The sequence below is a fragment of the Ictalurus furcatus genome, chromosome 2 (assembly GCF_023375685.1).
Source record: "Ictalurus furcatus strain D&B chromosome 2, Billie_1.0, whole genome shotgun sequence".
NCBI lineage: Eukaryota > Metazoa > Chordata > Actinopteri > Siluriformes > Ictaluridae > Ictalurus > Ictalurus furcatus.
Window position 1 is genome coordinate 20,523,739 of NC_071256.1, and position 19,308 is coordinate 20,543,046.

At 38.9% G+C, this 19,308-nt stretch overlaps 1 protein-coding gene and 1 pseudogene across 1 annotated transcript; both read right to left on the reverse strand.

Moving 5' to 3' along the window:
• Positions 1-255: 255 nt before the first annotated feature.
• On the reverse strand, positions 256-9,362 carry LOC128617504 (apolipoprotein L4-like). The gene is made up of 5 exons (XM_053640641.1): positions 9,011-9,362; positions 4,591-5,115; positions 4,473-4,508; positions 2,905-3,033; positions 256-2,752 (listed from the first exon to the last, which is right to left on the reverse strand). Exons 1-5 carry the CDS (start codon positions 9,025-9,027, stop codon positions 1,921-1,923), a joined length of 1,539 nt encoding a protein of 512 aa, XP_053496616.1. The 5' UTR covers positions 9,028-9,362; the 3' UTR covers positions 256-1,920.
• A 5,563-nt stretch (positions 9,363-14,925) lies between these two features.
• LOC128624848 (uncharacterized) lies at positions 14,926-17,910 on the reverse strand (annotated as a pseudogene).
• Between the last annotated feature and the right edge of the window lie 1,398 nt (positions 17,911-19,308).

The window sequence follows — 19,308 nt, forward strand, 5'->3', positions numbered from 1 at the left end:
ATGAATTTGAGTTAAAATAATAAAGATGTCTCATTCATTTATATTATGAAGACTGGCCTGAAGTTAATCTACAAGTAAATGATTCTTAACTGCATCAGGTATAAATAGCTTATAGATAGCCTGAGGGTTATTTTTTGTGATTATGCGTTTAACACTGTTTAGTGGATTCTCTGTAGAATATCTTCTTAAAAAGCACTGAGATTCTCTGGTTGATGAATTTTGATTCTCCAAGTGAATAAAGGACAACATCATACATATCAGCACGAACAACTTACTGAATGTGTGTATGTGGTTAGTTTCAGACATACGAACACCTAGTAGCTATTAACATTTCTGTATGAAATATATATATATATTTATTTATTTATTTATTTATTTATTTATTTATTTTTTACTCCACTTTCTTATCTAAGAATTAACAAAAGGCCCTCTTCAAGTTTACTTAGACGTACAATCCAAATACACACACTTTAGGAAAACTCCTTCTATTATTTTAGTTTTTCAGTTTAAAATATGACACTGCCCCAGGTCAGCTTCCAGCAGAACAATGAAATGTTTTGTTAAAGCACCAGTAGTGCTGAGGGAGAGTCACAGCACTGTGCCCCGTTATAGACACAAACTCAACCTCAACCAACAAAAACAGGCCGTCTAGTCAAATCACACAATCAGATGTTAGAGTCAACTTAAATACTACATTTAATCAACTACCAGCTCACATTGAGGTCCTCTAGAACAAACACATCTCACAGGGTTTCTGTTCATCAGTCACACAAATACTACAGAAACATCATCATAATGTGCTTTACCTCAGGGATAAATGTGAAGCCATCGTGTAGAAGCAAACTACAATGCGTTGAATCAGGAGCTCATGGATGTGAAACTGTCACTAAACACATGCTGGAAAAAGTTCAGGAGCAGAGTTAGCTGTCCTACTAACTGCACTGTCCCATGTGTATGAGACAAAACCTCCTGTCACGAGGTTATGCTTAATAAAAGTTCTCAAAAATAAATAAAGAACTAAAGGCAGTAATGGATTTCTTATCAAATGAGACACACATTCTTGATGAAAGAGAAAGAGGAGGAGAAGGATGTTCTAGTGTGAACATTTTATAAAAAAAAAAAAAAAAACTAATTAATAATGCATGTATAGTAATTTATACTGATTTGGGAATGGGAGAATTATAAATAATTATTAATAAAGGTGTTTCAGTAAGCATTGTTCTAAAGAGACTGTAGTTATCTCTCATATCAACTCAATAAACTGGAGAAAAACATTTTCTTTATAAAGCACACATCATAGAAACTTTATTGCATCATTTATTGAATTTCAGCAGATTTATTAACAGTTTATTAATGATTTGTGATTCTGATCACGCTCACTCTTTTGATTAAATTTTATTATATCCACTGCTACCCAGGTTACTCATTACCAAAATGAAAGCTGAATATGATAATAACATGATTTAAAAAAAAAAAAATACAATGCAAATTTTCTGTCAAAATTAATCAGATAATAATTCAGATCCAGTACAGTGACTACAGCACATACAGCAAGGAAAATGATTAATTAAATTTGTACAGAAAATTAATCTTCAATCAGGATTCTGGACTCTGTTTTCTTCGGAGTTAACGAAAAGCTCGCTGAAAGCACTGCAGAGACAATAAAGTGAGCAGAAGCACCATGGAAAAAATTCGCCTAAAAGAGTCCTCCATTATACAAAGACACTCACCGGGTTCTACAGACCGGGTTCTAGAGATAAACATAGAAATCAACTGCAGTAGCCTACAGTATGTGAATGACTGCAGACTAATTGATCACCATTAACAACTTCAGCATTTTAAACAGAATATTTAAGATTATAGGATAAAACAATCACTTAACGAATGTAATCATGCTCACTGCCAGGTCAGCATTTTGATTTAATTAATTATTTTAGAGTAGAGAGGCTGTTCTAGAATTTCCAGATTCTTGTAAAACCCTGCGATTCCTTCAAACAGACGGTTATAGATCTTCTCCCACGCCTCCACCTCTGAGCACCAAAGAGCTGATCTGGAGCGAATGATCTGAGCCACTTCATTTTTGCTCCCTTTGGCCAGACTCATACTGTCTTTACAGATGAAAAAAACATCTACACCAATAAAGAGTGCATTTAAAGTAATGAACCCTGCCCTGGCTGACTTTGAAAGGGCCAGAGAAGTTCCTTTAGCCATCTGTCCAATGTCAGGAAGATCTGCAGCCAGTTTTGAGATGTTCCGAACTGCTTTAGCTTTCTGAATCGACAAATCAGTTGCACTAGTGGCCAGTCTCCTAGCTTCAGCAACCTCCCTGTTGGCTACGTCTTCCACACACTCTAGGATCTTCTGCACATCTTCCATAAATCTCAAGAAGATGTCATTGGCTTTTTTCCCTTGATGACTGTTCACTGCAATTTCAGTGACGCCTGTAATGATGCCATTAACGCCGCTGGTGACTCCGAGACCAACGCCTGTGAGTGTGAGGGCCAAAGATGCGCCTGCAGTGACGGGAGCGAGAGCTAAACCTACGATGGACAAAACACCTCCTGCAATACCGACTGAACTTCCAGCCACAGTGGAAATGTTGGAGCCCTTCTTCATGTTGTCCAGCTGAACCGCAGCCTTCTCTAAATCAGACAGGAACTCAAACATTCTAGTGTGGCGCTCAGTGAATACCTTAATGAAGTCTGCTGCCTTCACATTGAATAGGAAATTCATCCTGAATGACTCATCCATCCTATAAGAAAAGGTTTTGAAAAACAATAACAAATTTGTCCATTTCAAATATCAGTTACAAAATCTTCTGATAAAAATCTTGAATATAAAATGCGAAAGTCACCATTCAGAAATAAAATTAATTGAAAATTAAATGAAAGGAAATGCTTTTACCTGATTTTGGTTAGCTGGAGTAAATGGTTATACAGATCCTGCGCAGACTCCTCACTCATGTTCAGAATCAAGTTTCGTGAAGAGTTCCTGTTTTTCCATCTGTAACATAATACATGTGATGTTAAATATCTAAATCACATGTGAACAGAATTTCTTCAAATAGGGCTCCTGGATGTTCATCAAACAAATCTAAAAACCAGTCACGGTCATATGCTGTCATCAGGATGTGCATTCTACTTCCCCCAAACCTGACCCATGGGAAATTCAGACAGCAAAGTTCTAGAGATATAGATACATAAAACTATGGGTGCACCATTACTCTCCATTTACCAGTAAAGATAAATTAGCCAGGCCTTTGGTTAAGATGTTAGACTACTGCTCAGAAGGTTGTGAGTTCAAATACCAGCACCGCCAAACTGCCACTGTTGGGCCCTTGAGCAAGGCCCTTAACTCTCAATTGTTCAGATGTATAATGTACATGAACATTACATGTATAATGTAAGTCGCTCTGGATTAGAGCATCTGCCAAATGCTGTAAAATTTTTAAAAAATTATAATAATTAAAAAGCTATAGTTAGCTCTCTACTGGTTAAGCTTAAGCTTCATTCTGTAAGCTTAGAAGCAACATAGAAAACTTGGTGTGATTATTAATTATAATCTGGCTACTATTTCCATCTAAATTTGATGTCACCCAACGGCTATAGTTATAGAGCTAAGTTCAGGCTCCAGGGAAAAGGTGGTGGCATGACTGCTGTTTACAGTTTACAGTACACTTAACGTTAGCCACTGAATTGTCCATGAAATAGCATCATTTGGGTTTTTAGCCTTAAAACTTAATTTATATAAATATTCAAGCTGAATTCATTAAATTACTTCCTCTTGCCAATTCTGTATGTCCAGCTATGATTGTGCTTGGGGGCTATAATAATCTATGTGGACGCTAGTTCTGCATTGAGCTTTTGTCTGTGCTCAGTTGTTTTAGCCTGACAAAACATGTTGATTTTCACATTCACTCTCATGGTCACATGCTGGATTTAATCTGTTCTACTGGTGTACACATCACCTCTGTTCCTGGGCCTCTGATTGGTGTTGCTGATCACAAATGCCACAAAAAGTAAGGGATTATCTCCACCTGCAAAATCAGGGCTGTGGATCCTTGCACCTTTTTGGCTCTTCTTCAATCCTTTCCCTTTTCATCTGTCTCTCAGCTCTCTGGCCCTGATCACATTCTGTGATGTTTTATGTTTGTATGTAGTGTATGTAGTGTCATGGCCCCCAAATTCTGGAACTCTTTACTTCAATATCTTCAACTTGTTCTGTTCTTCACTTTCCACCTATAAAAGCCCCAAACCCTTCTTTTTTCCCAGCACTTTCACTTTTCTTCTCAGTCCAGTTGGTGGGTTTTTTATAGTTTCTTCTTAGATACCTCAAGAACTTGAAATTCCCAAGAGACTGCATGCATGATTAGAACATGTGCTGCTCATTTTAACACTCCTAATCCCTTAAACTATACATTATTTATCAAAGAAACAAGAAAGGAGAAAAGTCCCTGCCTGGATGATACTTACTCATGAACACCCCCAGAACCAGATACACTCCTGGATCTGCAAAGAAAAAACACAATTAATCAGATGTATTTTGGAGTGACTATAATACTACATGAAATCAACAGGATATGTTCAATACTCTTCCTCCATCTTCTCAACGATCTGCTGAGTGAGGCAGATGTATTTCTCCAGCTGGAAGACCAGGACTTCTACATTGCTGAGACTCGGCAGGAAGAACGCTCTTGCATCTCTCTTGAAGTGGACGAGACGTGGAGACATGATTCTGGCTGCAAAGATCACTGAATGTACTGACATGGAATTGAAACTGTCACCCATGAAGACATCCAGCGAGGTGACGGCTAGCTTCTCCACTGCATCCAGGAAATGTTGGAGTTTCTCCAGGCCTTCTAAAGTGTTGTTAAGAACTTCTTCTAGCTCCTTCTCCAGCTCCGGCCTACTGGAAACATTTGTCAGGCTTTTCCATATGTACTGGCCCCAAGTCTGGTTCTTGTCCTCAGCCTTGGCCTTGATGCCTGTCATTTTATCGAGCTCTGTCTTTCTCTGTGAGGTCCATTCAGATTCTCCGTCACAAAACTCCTTCACAGTTTCAGTGTATTTGAGAGTGTCTAAGATGTACTCGCCCAGCTGCTCCTCCAGTTTCTCTCTGTGATTTAAAAAAATAATAATAATTAACACTATTCCTAAAGCATTAAACTATTTGCCTCTGACTCTGTGATAATTTTCTAAACTTTTATGTCCATTTATGTATTTTAATTAATAATCTTTGTGACACATTTATGACTTTATGTTGTATTACTTATTCCTTTTTCTACCACAGGTCTACCAACTGACCTCTGATCCAATAAATGTTCAAGTCATTACACACTTCATATTGTATAATATGGGACACTATGGGACTTAATATGCAACAAGTGGACAGTGATCTTTTCTTCATCAGTTAAAGAGTCACTTCTCTGTCCCTGGTCTAAAACTGGGAAATAACATTGTATTAAAGGCATAGAAGTGATGCCAAGGCTATAGGGTAAATGGTAAACATCAGAGCTTGTAATTGCCTGTGGGTCACACCAGCCACAGTCACCAGAGGGCATCCTCTCCTCAAATTTTGAATGTATTTTTTGAAAGTGTTTTCTATTTCCTGTTCGCAGCAGATAAAAAGCAAAAGAAAAAGCCCTTGGAACCATTCATGTTAGTTCTTGGACCAATTCATGTTAGTTCGGAGCCGTTATTATCCTTCTTGAAACATTCAGTAATCTGTAAATCTTAATAAAGCATTTATATTTAATAACGATACATTATATAATTGATAAAGATATTAAGACTATTTTTCCACATTCTGGATGAACAGGAAAAGCCTGTTATAATTATATATTTCCTTATTCTCTCAGTATGAACTACAGGAATGAAGCAGTGCTTATCTGAAATCTAATTTTCTGTACCACACCTGAACACATTTTTGTGTTATTGTTCTATGCAAACAAAAGTTCTTGCCTAATCCTGTTCTCCACAAAACGTCTGGGTTACCCTGTTCCCTGAGAAGGGAACAAGACGTTGCGTTTAGCATAACACTATGGGAAGCGCCTCTCGCGTGTGACTGGTATCTGAAGCTTGTGTAAAATCATGCCTACTTATAGGCCTGCCATGATCAGGTAACGTGTCAATTAAGCGCGTCGCGTGATATAAATATGGCACCTGTGAACCGCGCCATCAGCCTCTATTAGCTGAAGCAAAGACGCAGTTCACAGGCCTGCCCTGGTATGACAAAGCTACGCAACGTCTCGTTCCCTTTTCAGGGAACCGGGTTACATGCTTAACCCAGACATTCCCTTTCAAAGGGAACTTCGATGTTGCATTTAGCATAATACTATGGGAGAGCTTGTAGGTCTCCTACTCGGTTGAGAGATGTGAGGGCCAACAGAAGAGCTACCTTTAGAGTCAGAAGTTTCTCAGAGGCTGACCCTAAGGGCTCAAATGGGGTCCCTGACAGAACTTCCAGGACCACAGAAAGGTCCCGGGAAGGTATGCGCGGCCTGCAGATGGGCCTCAGCCTCCTGACACCATGCATGAACCTCGAAGTTAGAGGATGTTGCCCCACAGAGGCTCCATCAACAGGGGCATGGCTGGCCGAAATGGTGGTCACATAAACCCTGATTGTAGAAGGAGCCCACCCCACTGAGAAACGTTCTTGTAAGAACTCCAGGACTGTAGCTATTGCGCAGTTCACTGGGTCTAGCTCACGTTCCTCACACCACAAGACAAAAAGCTGCCACTTGAATGCATACAATTTCCTTGTGGATGGTGCTCTATTGTTCTATCTGCTCTAAGTAGACAGAACCCATGGAGACACATTTGACAGTAGTTTCCACTCTGCCCGATGGTCTTTTAGTGACGTTAACTATTCCACAATCTATTGGAGGGAAAGCATCAGATTTTCGTTGCCCTGTGACAGCTCGCTGACCAGAGAACACTGAAAACTTAGGGACCGCCTTGGCTAGGGGAGGCCCTACAGTAGCACTGGGGGCTAGCTGCCCTAACAACCTCATGTCCCCTGACACGTCCCTCCATGGCCCCTCAGGACCACTCTTCTTTGCCTGCTTGGCCTGTATGACCATTCTCAGATCAGGCCTAGTAGTAGGCCGCAATTGTGGCTGCCCGGTTCCCCTGGCTGTCTGCAGGGGTTGGCGGGCTGCCATACTTGTCTTCTGGGTCTCCCTCGCACTAGCGCTGGCCCGGGCTCCACTCGTGGATGCCCAGGTGAGCTCGACACAACAGGTAAGGAATTGGCTGAATGCCGCCATATGTCAAGCTCACTCAGCAGGTCTGCTTGGTAGGCCTGCAACACTGTCATTGTCTGGAATGACCCACAAGCAAGACTACTACCGCATAGGCGTTGCCCACCAATGCCACGGTGACCTTACACGGTGGTTTGGATGGCAAAGCCGGCCCCCCAATTACCTGCCGTCGATGGAGAGAGTTAGCTCGCAAGCACCGCCTCCACCTCCAGCATAGCTAAATAGCCATGCCGTTCATTCCCCACAATGGCCGAATAATCCAACATTGTGGGGTTATAAATACGGCTTATGCTTGGTTTTCCACCAGAAGCCTGATATTTTGTCATGCACTTCTGGAAGAAAGGGGAGTTTCTACAGTGTGAGGGATTTACTTTCACTGGGGAGAAAAAGGCTCATCCAGCCTTAGTAATCACTTCAAGCAGCTCTTTATATGCTGCTCTCAGTTTTTAGCACATCCTTCTGGCTCCTCAGAGTCAGAGAGGAATTATTACTATTATTTTTGTGTGTTTTTATTTTCCTTTTTGACTTTCCATAGCGGAAGGAGGAGTCGTGACGCAAGCTCCAAAATCCAGCGGAGAGCCGGACCCAGAAGACAGAGCAAGAGATAGAGCAGCGCTCGTCTCCAGCTCCTCTTCTGGATCCATAAGGGGTCCCCCGAACCTGAGACGGCTAGCTCCGGCCCAAATCTGCAAGGCTCCGAAACCCAACTCGCTTCGGCTTCCGAGAACAGTGCGAGTCACGAGCCGAGCTGCTTAATGTAGGCATTACCATTCACAGCCTCTCGAGCTGCCATCGCATGCTACACTCCTAAACACTTCACCCAGAAAGTGTGCACTATTCCCCGTGATGAAACGGGAGCAAGCCGTAACACACTTCCTGAATTCTCTCACTCATATTTTTCTCTCGCGCGCTTTCCTTTTTTTTTCTTCTCTTTTTTTAAAGGGATAGAAAAGTTCTGAGCTTTTGAGAAATAGCGAGGAAATGTAGCGTCTTTTTGTTTCTTTACACAAACAACCGACATGCAGTCTTTCACTGGGCAAGGTTGATGGCACGGTTCCCAGGTGCCATATTTATATTAGGCAAAGCGCTTAACTGCCACGTCACCTGATCATGGCAGGCCTATAAATAGGCATGATTTTACACAAGCTTCAGATACCAGTCACGCGCAAGAGGCACTTCCCATAGTGTTATGCTAAACGCAACATCGAAGTTCCCTTTGAAAGGGAACAGCTGTTTGTTTTCAACAAAAACATTATACAAAAATGTAAGCAAACAAAAATGAAGACTGTAAAATTTGTGATTTCATTCAGCCACACATTTAAAATCATTGAGAACAGGCCTCATTTAGCAAGCTCGATACAAATGGATTTATTCATAAATTGTTTGTACAAGTTTTTACAAAAGAAATCTGATACTCCTGTAACAGGGTATAGGTAAATCCTGCAAATTTCTATTCATGCTCTTCAGTGCGTGTAACTTTCCGCATAAAAAGACTAACCTCGACTTCAAATGATATAATCTGCACGGAGCATACCCTAGATCTTTAGGGTATAAAATACAATTTTTATGGTGTGAACACAAGTACAGTATATTACAGAACAGAGATGAAAATTCCATGTACTGCTGTTCCTAATTTTAACTCTAAAGACTGAATTATTATCTGAACTGCTGAATCAGTTACAGTACAAACAGTTACGGTGTGGTGATGGACAAACTTCTGTTCTATTAACAATAACTTAAATCACCAACCTGATTGTGGAATCCATTTGAGTCAAAGCTGTAGATTTTCCTGTAAATTTGATATTCCCCAACTATGTATCCCTTCAACTTGCAGTGTTTGTTTGTAACTTGCCGAGCAAAAATAAGCAACTTTTATTACCTTTCAGTGCTAAACAAAACTTCAAAAACTACCTCATCATCTAACTCAGCTCTCTGACTCAAAAAGGAAAGAATTAAGAATGAGAAGAAATGACTCCTCCCCTGTGCTCTAGCTGAGAAAATTTCAGACTTTAAAGCTGTTAAAAAGTTTTCAGATTCTGCTCTTTTCTCAACAACTGGGTTTTCTCAACAACTGTGATTATGGGTAACATAACCACAAAGAAAATCATTGACTTTATCATTTTCTTCTAAATGTACACAAACTATCTATATGTGGACAAAACAAGTGATGAGCCAGTAAAGTGAATAGTGAAGTTTCACTTTCTGTTCTGTGAGGTTAAAACACAGAATCTGTTAAAGCTCCAGAGTTATTTATAAGAGATTAATTTGTAGCACACAGAGGAAAAATAAAAACATGCCTCATGTTTACTCCTTCTGACAAACAGTAAAATGGAAGTGTTGTTAGACATACAAATGAGAATCAGCAAGGGTGTGTGGATCGAATTAGGCTTCTGATGCATTACTATATATTCTGTATAGTCTGTGTGACCAATACACTTCATATAGATAATTAATATCTGTTTTAGCAAAAACAATGTACAGAAGAGTTATCCTATAAAGGAATGAGGCAATACATGTAAATATGTAAACTAGTTTTCTGTACCACACCCGAACTTTTTTTTTACGTTCACAAAAGCCCCAGCTAATCCAGGTTTTCTATCAAACAGCAATGCAGAAACTTGTGCTGTGGCTCTAAACTATACATTAAATTACATTTAAGCAAAATCACACAAGCATGGCTGCGGTTATACTGAATATCAGCATGGCTATGATTTGGCAGCTGGTGTAAATGGGATGCTTGTCAACGAAATGTTTTGTCAAACTGTTGGCAAATTGCTGTGGTATAAGAGAAGTGAAATACTTGGAGATGTGCTGTTATATGAAAATAATCAACTTTGCAGTGGTAACAGTAACTCATCAAGTTTTGTCCTTATCATGCCACCGGTGAGAAGAGAAATGAGGATGAAATTGGGCCCAATGCAAGACACACTGAGGAGCCTGTTTATGAGATCCATTTACCCTATATCTGTATGTAGTGGTTTATTCTCAGTACAACACTGACATTGTTATGATTGTGTTTATTGTGCAGGTATGAGTGGATCAGCTGCAGCAGTGCTGGTGTTGATATTTGTAAAGTAAGAAACAACCCATCAGAGTATAAAGGGTGATTAATACTCAGTATAAAGCATATGGAAACACTTTCAGTCTCTACCTGTAAGTATTCAGTTCAGATTTGGCTAAATTAGCTGTGTAAAAGCAGGGAACTGAAATCTGTAATGATTTTACAGACCGATGTATGAAAATTTCTACAGAATATGAAATACGGTTGAATTGAGAGACTGAGCCTGAGATTGTTATTTACCCACAGCCTGAGTTCTGGATGAACAGGAACATCTGCTGTAGTTATAACTTTAGTTTCAGTATGAACTAAAGGAATGAGGGAGTGCTTATAAATCTACTTTTCTATACCACACCTGAACCAGTTATATGTACAGTATGTAATTCGTTTATGCACACAAAGCCCCACCTAACCTTGTTCTCCACAAAACAGCTGTGTGTATTTTGGAATATACTGTGTGTCACGATTTCCCCTCACGCAAAGCACTGGAGCACGTGGCGCGCTCCAAAACCCGGAGCTTTCGCTTCCGGGTTTGTCAGTGACATTGACTTTGTTTTATTTTGACACGTGTGTTTTGTTATGATTTCTGTCCTGTCTCCGCCCCATATTGTCATTGGTTGTTTCCCTTATGTGTCATTAGTCTCAGTTGTTTTGTGTTTCACCCCAATTATGTTTAGTATTTAAACCCCTCGTGTCTCATTGCTTGGCGCGAAGTATTGCGTGAGTTTTCCGTGTACCAAGCCTTTGCTCCTTGTTTCATGGTTGATAGTTTTGATCTTGTTCTTGCCCTTGTTCTTCGATTCTGTTTTGCTTTGTTTAAGCCCATTTGCCAATCGCCTGACCTTTGCCTGTTAATGACCATGACTATGTTTCACGATTTGGATTTGTCTGTCTGTCTCTCGTATAATAAAGCTCTTATCTACACTTGCATCCATCCTAACCTCCATTACATACATTACATTTAAACTGTTTATGTTTATTAGGTTTACAGTGTTTAGCAGACACCCTTATCCAGAGCCACTTATAGAAGAGCTTTGGAGTCTCAACAAAAACACATCCTCATGCTAGTTCACTCGGTCAGGGACTCAGAGCACAATCCAGAACATTTAGTGAAAATCTGTCATTTTATTTTATTGGCATTAATTAAAGAATAATAAACTGAAAAAATATCAAGAAAAGGAGCCAACACAAACCCCTAAATTAAGACAAATAAAATCAAATAAATAATTGTATTGTGTTGGTGTATAAACAGAGAACGAGAAGGCCTGTCTGCGCAGAGCCTGCATAGCATTTATTACCAACCTGTTCACAGAGGTAGATGTGAATGACACTGCAGAACAGGTGGATAAACACATGCCTCAGTGCTTCAGTTTTCAAAGGTAATATCACAACATGAGCTTTTGGTGGGGAATACACTAGGTGAGACCAGAGAGCCTGAGCGAAAAGTCTTGAAGTTATTTTTGTTGAATTATTTTGATGATAACTGCCAGTTGCCTTCAACATCAGTTAAGATACATCAACGGATCCATGCTATACTGACTGGGTTTTGTACTGTGTAGTGTTGTGTGTGTGCCCAATAAAATTTGAACTGAATTTGAATTTGAAAACACGGTTTCGAACTCACATGATTTTCCTGGCAAACTGTGAGGCTTAGCATGGAAGTTCAAGTTCATGTGCTTTTTATAGCAGTTCAACAGAAGAAGTGATTCAATATTCAGGGGAGGCTGCCTTCTGGTGGCTAGTTGTTACAGATTTATTTCCCCTAGGTTCCACAAGATTGAGACTCTTTCTGTTCCTCGAGCTGATCAGACATGTAGAAACACTCAAAGTTTGTTATAGTAACGTAATTAACATAAAATTAGATCATACTGAATGCATAGCCAGCACCTTTGATCTGAAGCTAGGGCTATTAAATTTTAGATCTCTTACATATAAATCACTTATTGTTAATGAAAACATTACTGATCAGGAGTTTAATATAATGTGTTTAACAGAAACATGGATTAAACTAAATGAAGCCAGTCCTCCTGGATACAGTTATATACATCAGTCCTGTCTAACTGACACAGGAGGAGGTGTCGCAATCATTTACAATGATAATCTAGGCATCACACAAAAACCTAGTCATAAATTCCACTCTTTTGAAGTACTTTATACTAGTATAACATATGCAGCTACAAAAAAAAGTCCACTCAACCTTGATTGGATCACCCTCTGATCTCACAGAACTTGATCAGATGACCGAAAGTTAATGTTAGATGCTAGATACGGTAGCTGCACTTATAAGAAAAATAATTACAAAAACTAGCACCCTGGTATAACAATCACACACGCACACACCTTAAAACAGACCACTTGAAAATGAACTAGAAATCCTTTTCTAAGATCTTGGAGATAAAGAAGAGGTCTGATATTGGCCTATAGTTAGACAGCTGACAGAGGTCGAGGTCAGGTTTCTTTAATCAAGGGTTTGATAACTGCTACACAGTAAAATCCCTAGTGTTGAATTAACTCCCAGAGTGTTTATATGAGGCCAGTGGACTTATATAAATACTGAAGGGTGTGAATTCAACACTGTTGGTGTTAAATCAACACTGGCGATTTTGCTGTGTAGTTTAAAATATTTAAGTACATACCAAGTGCTACGGGAAGAAATTATTATTTGAAGAAGGGGTTTGATTGCTTCTGGTAGGTTCTGTTTGAAGAAACATGTAGGTAAGGGATCTAGTATTCAAGTTGATGAGGAAATTGTGAAAATAGTTCAGTCTCTTGAAGGGAAGAAAAACATTGTAATTGGTTATCTGATATCCGATATGTTGACTTTACATTAATATTTAAGTTAATTTGATGTATACAATAAAATATTACTAATAATAAAATGAATAATAGATTTTTTTTTGCCTGATATGTTCAATTTTGTCATTGAAAAATTCATGAAATCCTCTTACTACATATTGATGGTGTGAATGTTTCTGTTGTGGTCATATTCACCTTTCATCCATCCAGCATCCAGCAGTTCAGCGACCATAACCTGCTGTAAGCTACAGCGCCGCACCACATTGGAATGGGGCCAAAGCATATTACTGCATCGAACATCGCTTTCACTAATTTACACACCTCTACAATGTTACTCTTAGTAACCTCTGACTGACAAAGGCGTATATCATTAGCTCCTGCATGAAAAACTATCTTTGAAGACCTGTGCTTGCCTAAGATCCTAAGATTACCTGCTATGTCTGGTGCACTGGCTCCTGGTATACACCTAACTAAAGCTGCTGGAGCCCCTAACGGGCTAACTAACTTCATGTGCCTTAAGATAAGAGTCTTCTATAACCAGAGCTCTTTCAGGTTTCCCAGCGGGTGCTTCAATGAAGAGAGCAAACCTGTTAGACACATGAAGTGGAGAGAAGTGGTCCTCCCATGGGCGAGCCTTAGCATTAGCTTTGGCTTTGCGATTATGCCACCGAGTCATCACCCATTCACCCCGCTGTGAGGCTCTAATGCCGGAGTTGGGGGATTGCTATCTCTGCCTGAGACATCCAGACTTTCCCCTACAGAAACTATGCTGCTCTCACTCTCACTAACCCTCTCTAGAGTCTGCATGTGCACCTCTAATACTGCAATCTTCAAAAGATAACTAATATACACTTAGCACAAGTACTATCAACAGAGGAAGAATAACTAAAAATCCTGCACTCAACACACTGAACAATCTGAATGTTTGCCATGGTGCCATTGTTTACCTTAGTCAAAGCTTTGTGGAGATTATTTTAGGCAGATTTGACAATGATGGCCTCTGCTTTCTATCTTTAAACGAAAAAACAAAAGCGTTCTTTGAGAACATGAAAATGCGAGAGAAGGGGTGAAAAATAAGTGAAAAAAGTGAAAAATACAATAAATAAAAATTATACCGCAAAATTATTGGTGTCACTGAGGCCTTGTGGAAACACGGTTTTCAACACTGGTTCATTCCACCGGCTCACTGCAACCAAAGTGGGAAATGCAAAATCATCAGGAGACGATGTTTACATGGTTTCAGTGTTAACAGTCTCTCTCCATCATTACTTCCCGTTTCCAGGTGATCGAATGCTTTACATAATTCTTGTTCGAAATTTGCATAGGTTTGATACATCAGCATGGAGTTAAACATGTCAGTAGCTCAGGTGAGCTCTCTGCTTTGCTTAGCACCTGGCAGATTTTATATAAATCTCTGGAAAAATACACAAGAGCACTAACAAAGAGAAACACATATTACATTAGGAAACCTGTTTGCATTTGCCTGAAGAACCATCATATTTTTTTGAGGAATCACTTCTGGGCCAGCGGAAGTGGTTGCGTTACTCACATGGGAGCCTGGATGTGGTGTGGTTGCTGCTTGTTGGTCCCCTCTACCATTTTCGAGAATTTCCTCGATGACACTTATGGAATCTGCTGTTCATGGATGCCAAACCTTCAGACCATCATGGATGGTCTGAAGGTTATGCACCTCAACTGGTTCAATGGTGTGAGGTGAAGTCTTCCGTAATGAAGGACTCATTTGTCTTTCAAGACAAAGATATTTTTTTGGATAAACCTGTGGGTTTTTTATTTTTATTTTTATTTTTTGCAATTTGATATGCATGAGAGCAGAGAATTTTTGTGATTTTTTAAACAAAAGCTCAAAAGGTTAAACAATAAAGCCAATTCTTCACAGCCTTTTTTTTTGCTCTTATTTACCAAGGGTGCCAATATTAGTGGAGAACATTGTATTAAAATCAAATATGAGAGAACATTTTAAAAGTGAATTAATGAGTATAGAATTCAAATGGAATTAAACAGGCTCAGACAATATAGAAAGTGGGGGAGTAGAATGTTATAGTGTAAAGCTTTTATTTCCAAAAATGGAACATTTCAGGAATTTCAGTACAATTATTACCAATTTATTAACAATTTGTGTCTTTTATCATGTTTATTCAGTTTATTTTGATCTCTGGCATTACACATTTTAACTCACTCACCGAAATGAAACCTGTATATGATACAATAATAATGTTTTTAAACATACAATGCAAATTTTACTTTCTAAAACTGTAAAAATGCTCTGATTACACATTACTCTGCTTTTATTGAAAGCATAATTTTTTCTTGAAGTCTTTATAAATGTGAAACATTTTAATGGAAAATTAATATTCATTCAGGAACATAGAAGGCAGAATTGCCTCTGGAAATGTAGTGATACTTTGGCACAGCCCAAGTGTCTGTATAGCTTTATTTTTGTACAATTTAAATCTAGACATCATGCTAAACAAATTCCAACTCTACTGCATGTAAATAACATTTTACCATGTCTATTTTTGCATCGGATTTCTATAACATAATTTATATATGAGTTTTTTAAAAATTGCATTAGTTTGATATTATTTTAATTTTGTACATTCTCTTTTATTTTTGTTTAAACATTAAAAAAAATTATTACATATGTTTGGGATTTATGTTATTATTTTCTGTTATTATTATTTTTCTGTCACTGCTATTGTTAGTTGGTACTGTTATACACTGTTACTAAAATCACCAGTTTAAGCTGAATTAATTTTAAGATTAAATTATTGCTTAAAAAATATAATCACCCTCACTGCCAGGTCAGTATTTTGGTCAAATTTGTTCTTTAAAAGTAGAGAGGCTGTTCAAGAATTTCCAGATTCTTGTAAAACCCCGTGATTCCTTTACACAGATGGTTATAGATCTTCTCCCATGCCTTCACCTCTACGCGCCACAGAACTGATCTGGAGCGAATGAGCTGGGCTTTTTTTTTTCATTTTTGCTGCCTTTGGCCAGACTAATGCCACTGTTAACGATGAAAAAAGCATCTACACCAATAAAGAGGGCATTTAAAGTAACGAGCCCCGCCCTGGCTGACTTTGAAATGGCCAGAGGAGTTCCTTTAGCCAGCTGCCCAATGTCAGGAAGATCTGCAGCCAGTTTTGGGATGCTCCGACCTGCATTAGCTTCCTGAAGCCCCATATTAACTGCCTTTGCAAGCACTTCCTCACTTCTGAGAACTTTTACAGCTGAAACTCCATCCACTATAGCATCAATACTTTTGCCTACTGCTCCAGCACGAGCAGCCAGTTTCCCAACTTCAACAGCTGCGGTAACTCCATGTACACTTGCTATAGGACCCTCAACTCTGGCAACTTCTTCCATATAACCTTGGATCTTCTGCACATCTTCCATAAACCTGATGAAGATGTTGTTGGCATTTTTCATTTGATGACTGTTGACTGCCATTTCAGTGATGCCTGTAACGAGGCTGTTGATGCCGCTGGTGACTCCGAGACCAACACCTGTTAGCGTGAGGGCCAAAGATACGCCTGCAGTGACGGGAGCGAGAGCTAAACCTATGATGGACAAAACACCTCCTGCAATACCGACTGAACTTCCAGCCACAGTGGAGATGTTGGAGCCCATCTTCATCTTGTCCAGCTCAACTGCAGCTTCCTCTAAATTAGACAGGAACACAAACATCCTGGAGCGGCGCTCACTGAATAAATTAATGAAGTGCTGTGTGTTTGCACCAAAGACAAATGTTAACCTGAATGACTCGTCCATCCTGTAAAGAAAAGGTTACACTTCTAAATAAATTAAATGCAATAATTTTCCCCATAAATCTATCTACAGTATATTTGACAAAAAAAATGAAATAATTTTACCTGATTTTAATTAGCTGGATTAAATATTTGTCCAGTTTCTGTACAGACTCCTTGCTTTTTCTCCTAAACTTCAATGTTAGCTTGCCATTTTTCCATCTGAAACATATTAGATAAAAAACATGACTACATAACAAAACAAGGCATTTACCCCTGCACTGTAGCTCAGTTTAAGCGCAGAAGAAAGAAAGATCAAAGTTTATTAGTCTGCATGATACTTACTCATGATTACGTCCAAATAATACACCAAATAATCCGCAGAGAAATAACCACAGTTTTGTAGAACAGTTTGTTTTGACTTCATGGTGAGAAAAAAACATCTTTTCACAGATCTGCTGAGTGACATGGATGTATTTGTCCAGCTGCAAGGCCAGGACATCCACGTTGCTGAGGCTTGGCAGGAAGAACGTTTTTGCATTTCTCTTGAAGTGGATGAGAAGTGGAGACACAATCCTGGCTGCGGAGATCACTGAACACACATTCTTAGCACACACTCCCATTGGCATTAACCTCTGGCTCTTAAACACAAACAGTGAGGTGACGGCTAGCTTCTCCACTGCATCCAGGAAGTGTTGGAGTTTCTCCAGTCCTTCTAAAGTCTTCTTCAAAACTTCTCCTAGCTCCTTCTCCAGCTTCTGCCTTCTGGAATCTGCTGTGACCTGAGTCAGACCATTCCACATGTACTCTCCAAAAGCCTTGGCCTTGTCCTCAGCCTTCTGAACATGGTCAAACTTCAGAGTGATCTGATCGGCCCGGTCTTTGATGTATTTCACCCTCCTGAGTTCAGATTTTCTCTGTAAGGTCCATTTTGATTCTCTTTCACAAAACTCCTTTACTGTTTCAATGTATTTGACAGTATCTAAGATGTACTCGCCCAGCTGCTCCTGCAGTTTCTCTCTGTGATAAAAACATCACTGAATCAGTACAAATTCCTAAAACTGCCATACAAACTGAGCTCTGTGATTAAGATCCTGTGGTTAAGTGAATTCTCCTGAGATTACTTTTGAATATTGCATATGTAAAGTATAATGTGTTTGTTTTCTGGAATACATGAACACAATGGAATAGATTAGCATATTTCTGCATATTCAAATGCTGTAAAAATACAGAGATGTTCATATATATCAGTGCTGTTTATGAGTGTTTTATCTGTAGGGTTAACAACTTTAAAATCTAAACGCTTTTAATAAAGCACTTATTTAGAGTGGTAATAGGGTCTGTGCGGATTTATTTGCTATTAAATTAACTATTCTGTATTAGTTTGTTTCGTTCAGAGGCAGTAATAGTGATTAGTAATTTCTGGTGCTCTGTGTCACAGGTGAACTTTAAACTTCTTTAATAGTTCTTTAATACACACCAAAACCCAACCTAATCCTGTGACTTTTATTACTTTATTGTGATTAAAGGTACAAACAGTTCTCCATAAATCTGATATAATCTGTTATAATGCATATTATCATATATAATGCATACCGCAGGTCTGTTCTGTGGATCCTGATGTTGCACATAAAATGATAATAGTAATAAATAATAAATAATGGGCATTTATAATGTGAATATATCAGTATATTATAAAAGAGTTTTGTTACAGCACCTAATGGTTTCTTTATCATCTCAGCTGCTGAATGAGTTTCAAAACTTAAATAGAGGCAACAGTTCTATAAACCAGACTTCCCAGTACATTAGAGCAATAACCTTAATTTGGGATCCATTTTAATCAGAGTTGTGGGTTCTCCTGCCTGTTCTTCCTCAGGTCTAAATCTTAAGATGCAGAAAATATATATATTAAGAAATGTATTGTTAATCCTGAGGATCATCTCATCAGCCCTAAACTGTGGAATAGTGTTCTAGATCATCAGGAGCTCTACAGCTCTATGTGTGTGTTTCAATCCTGGTGTAAAATATTCCTCTTTGACATGCCTTTATCCTCTTAAATATACTTTATAATACTGTGGCGTTTTGACTTTGACATCACAATAGACCTTTTTTATATTATATTTTTAGATTATGATATAATAAAACAAATTATTTTAAAACCACAAGAGAAGATTTACTGGATTTACCTTTTCATCATCCTGCTCTGTTCAGGAGCTCTGAGTCTGATATGAACTCCCTCTCTTCTGCCCGAGACAAAAGAAATGCTGCACTTTGTACCCTTTACATCCAGGTAAGTTTCGGTTCTTTTTAAGTGACTCTTTTAAGTGAGTCAAGCGAATCGATTCACAAAGCAAAAATGAGGGTTTCCGAGCACACTGCAATACTGCAGCGCTAGCTCGAGGGGAAATCGTGACAGTCACCAAAAG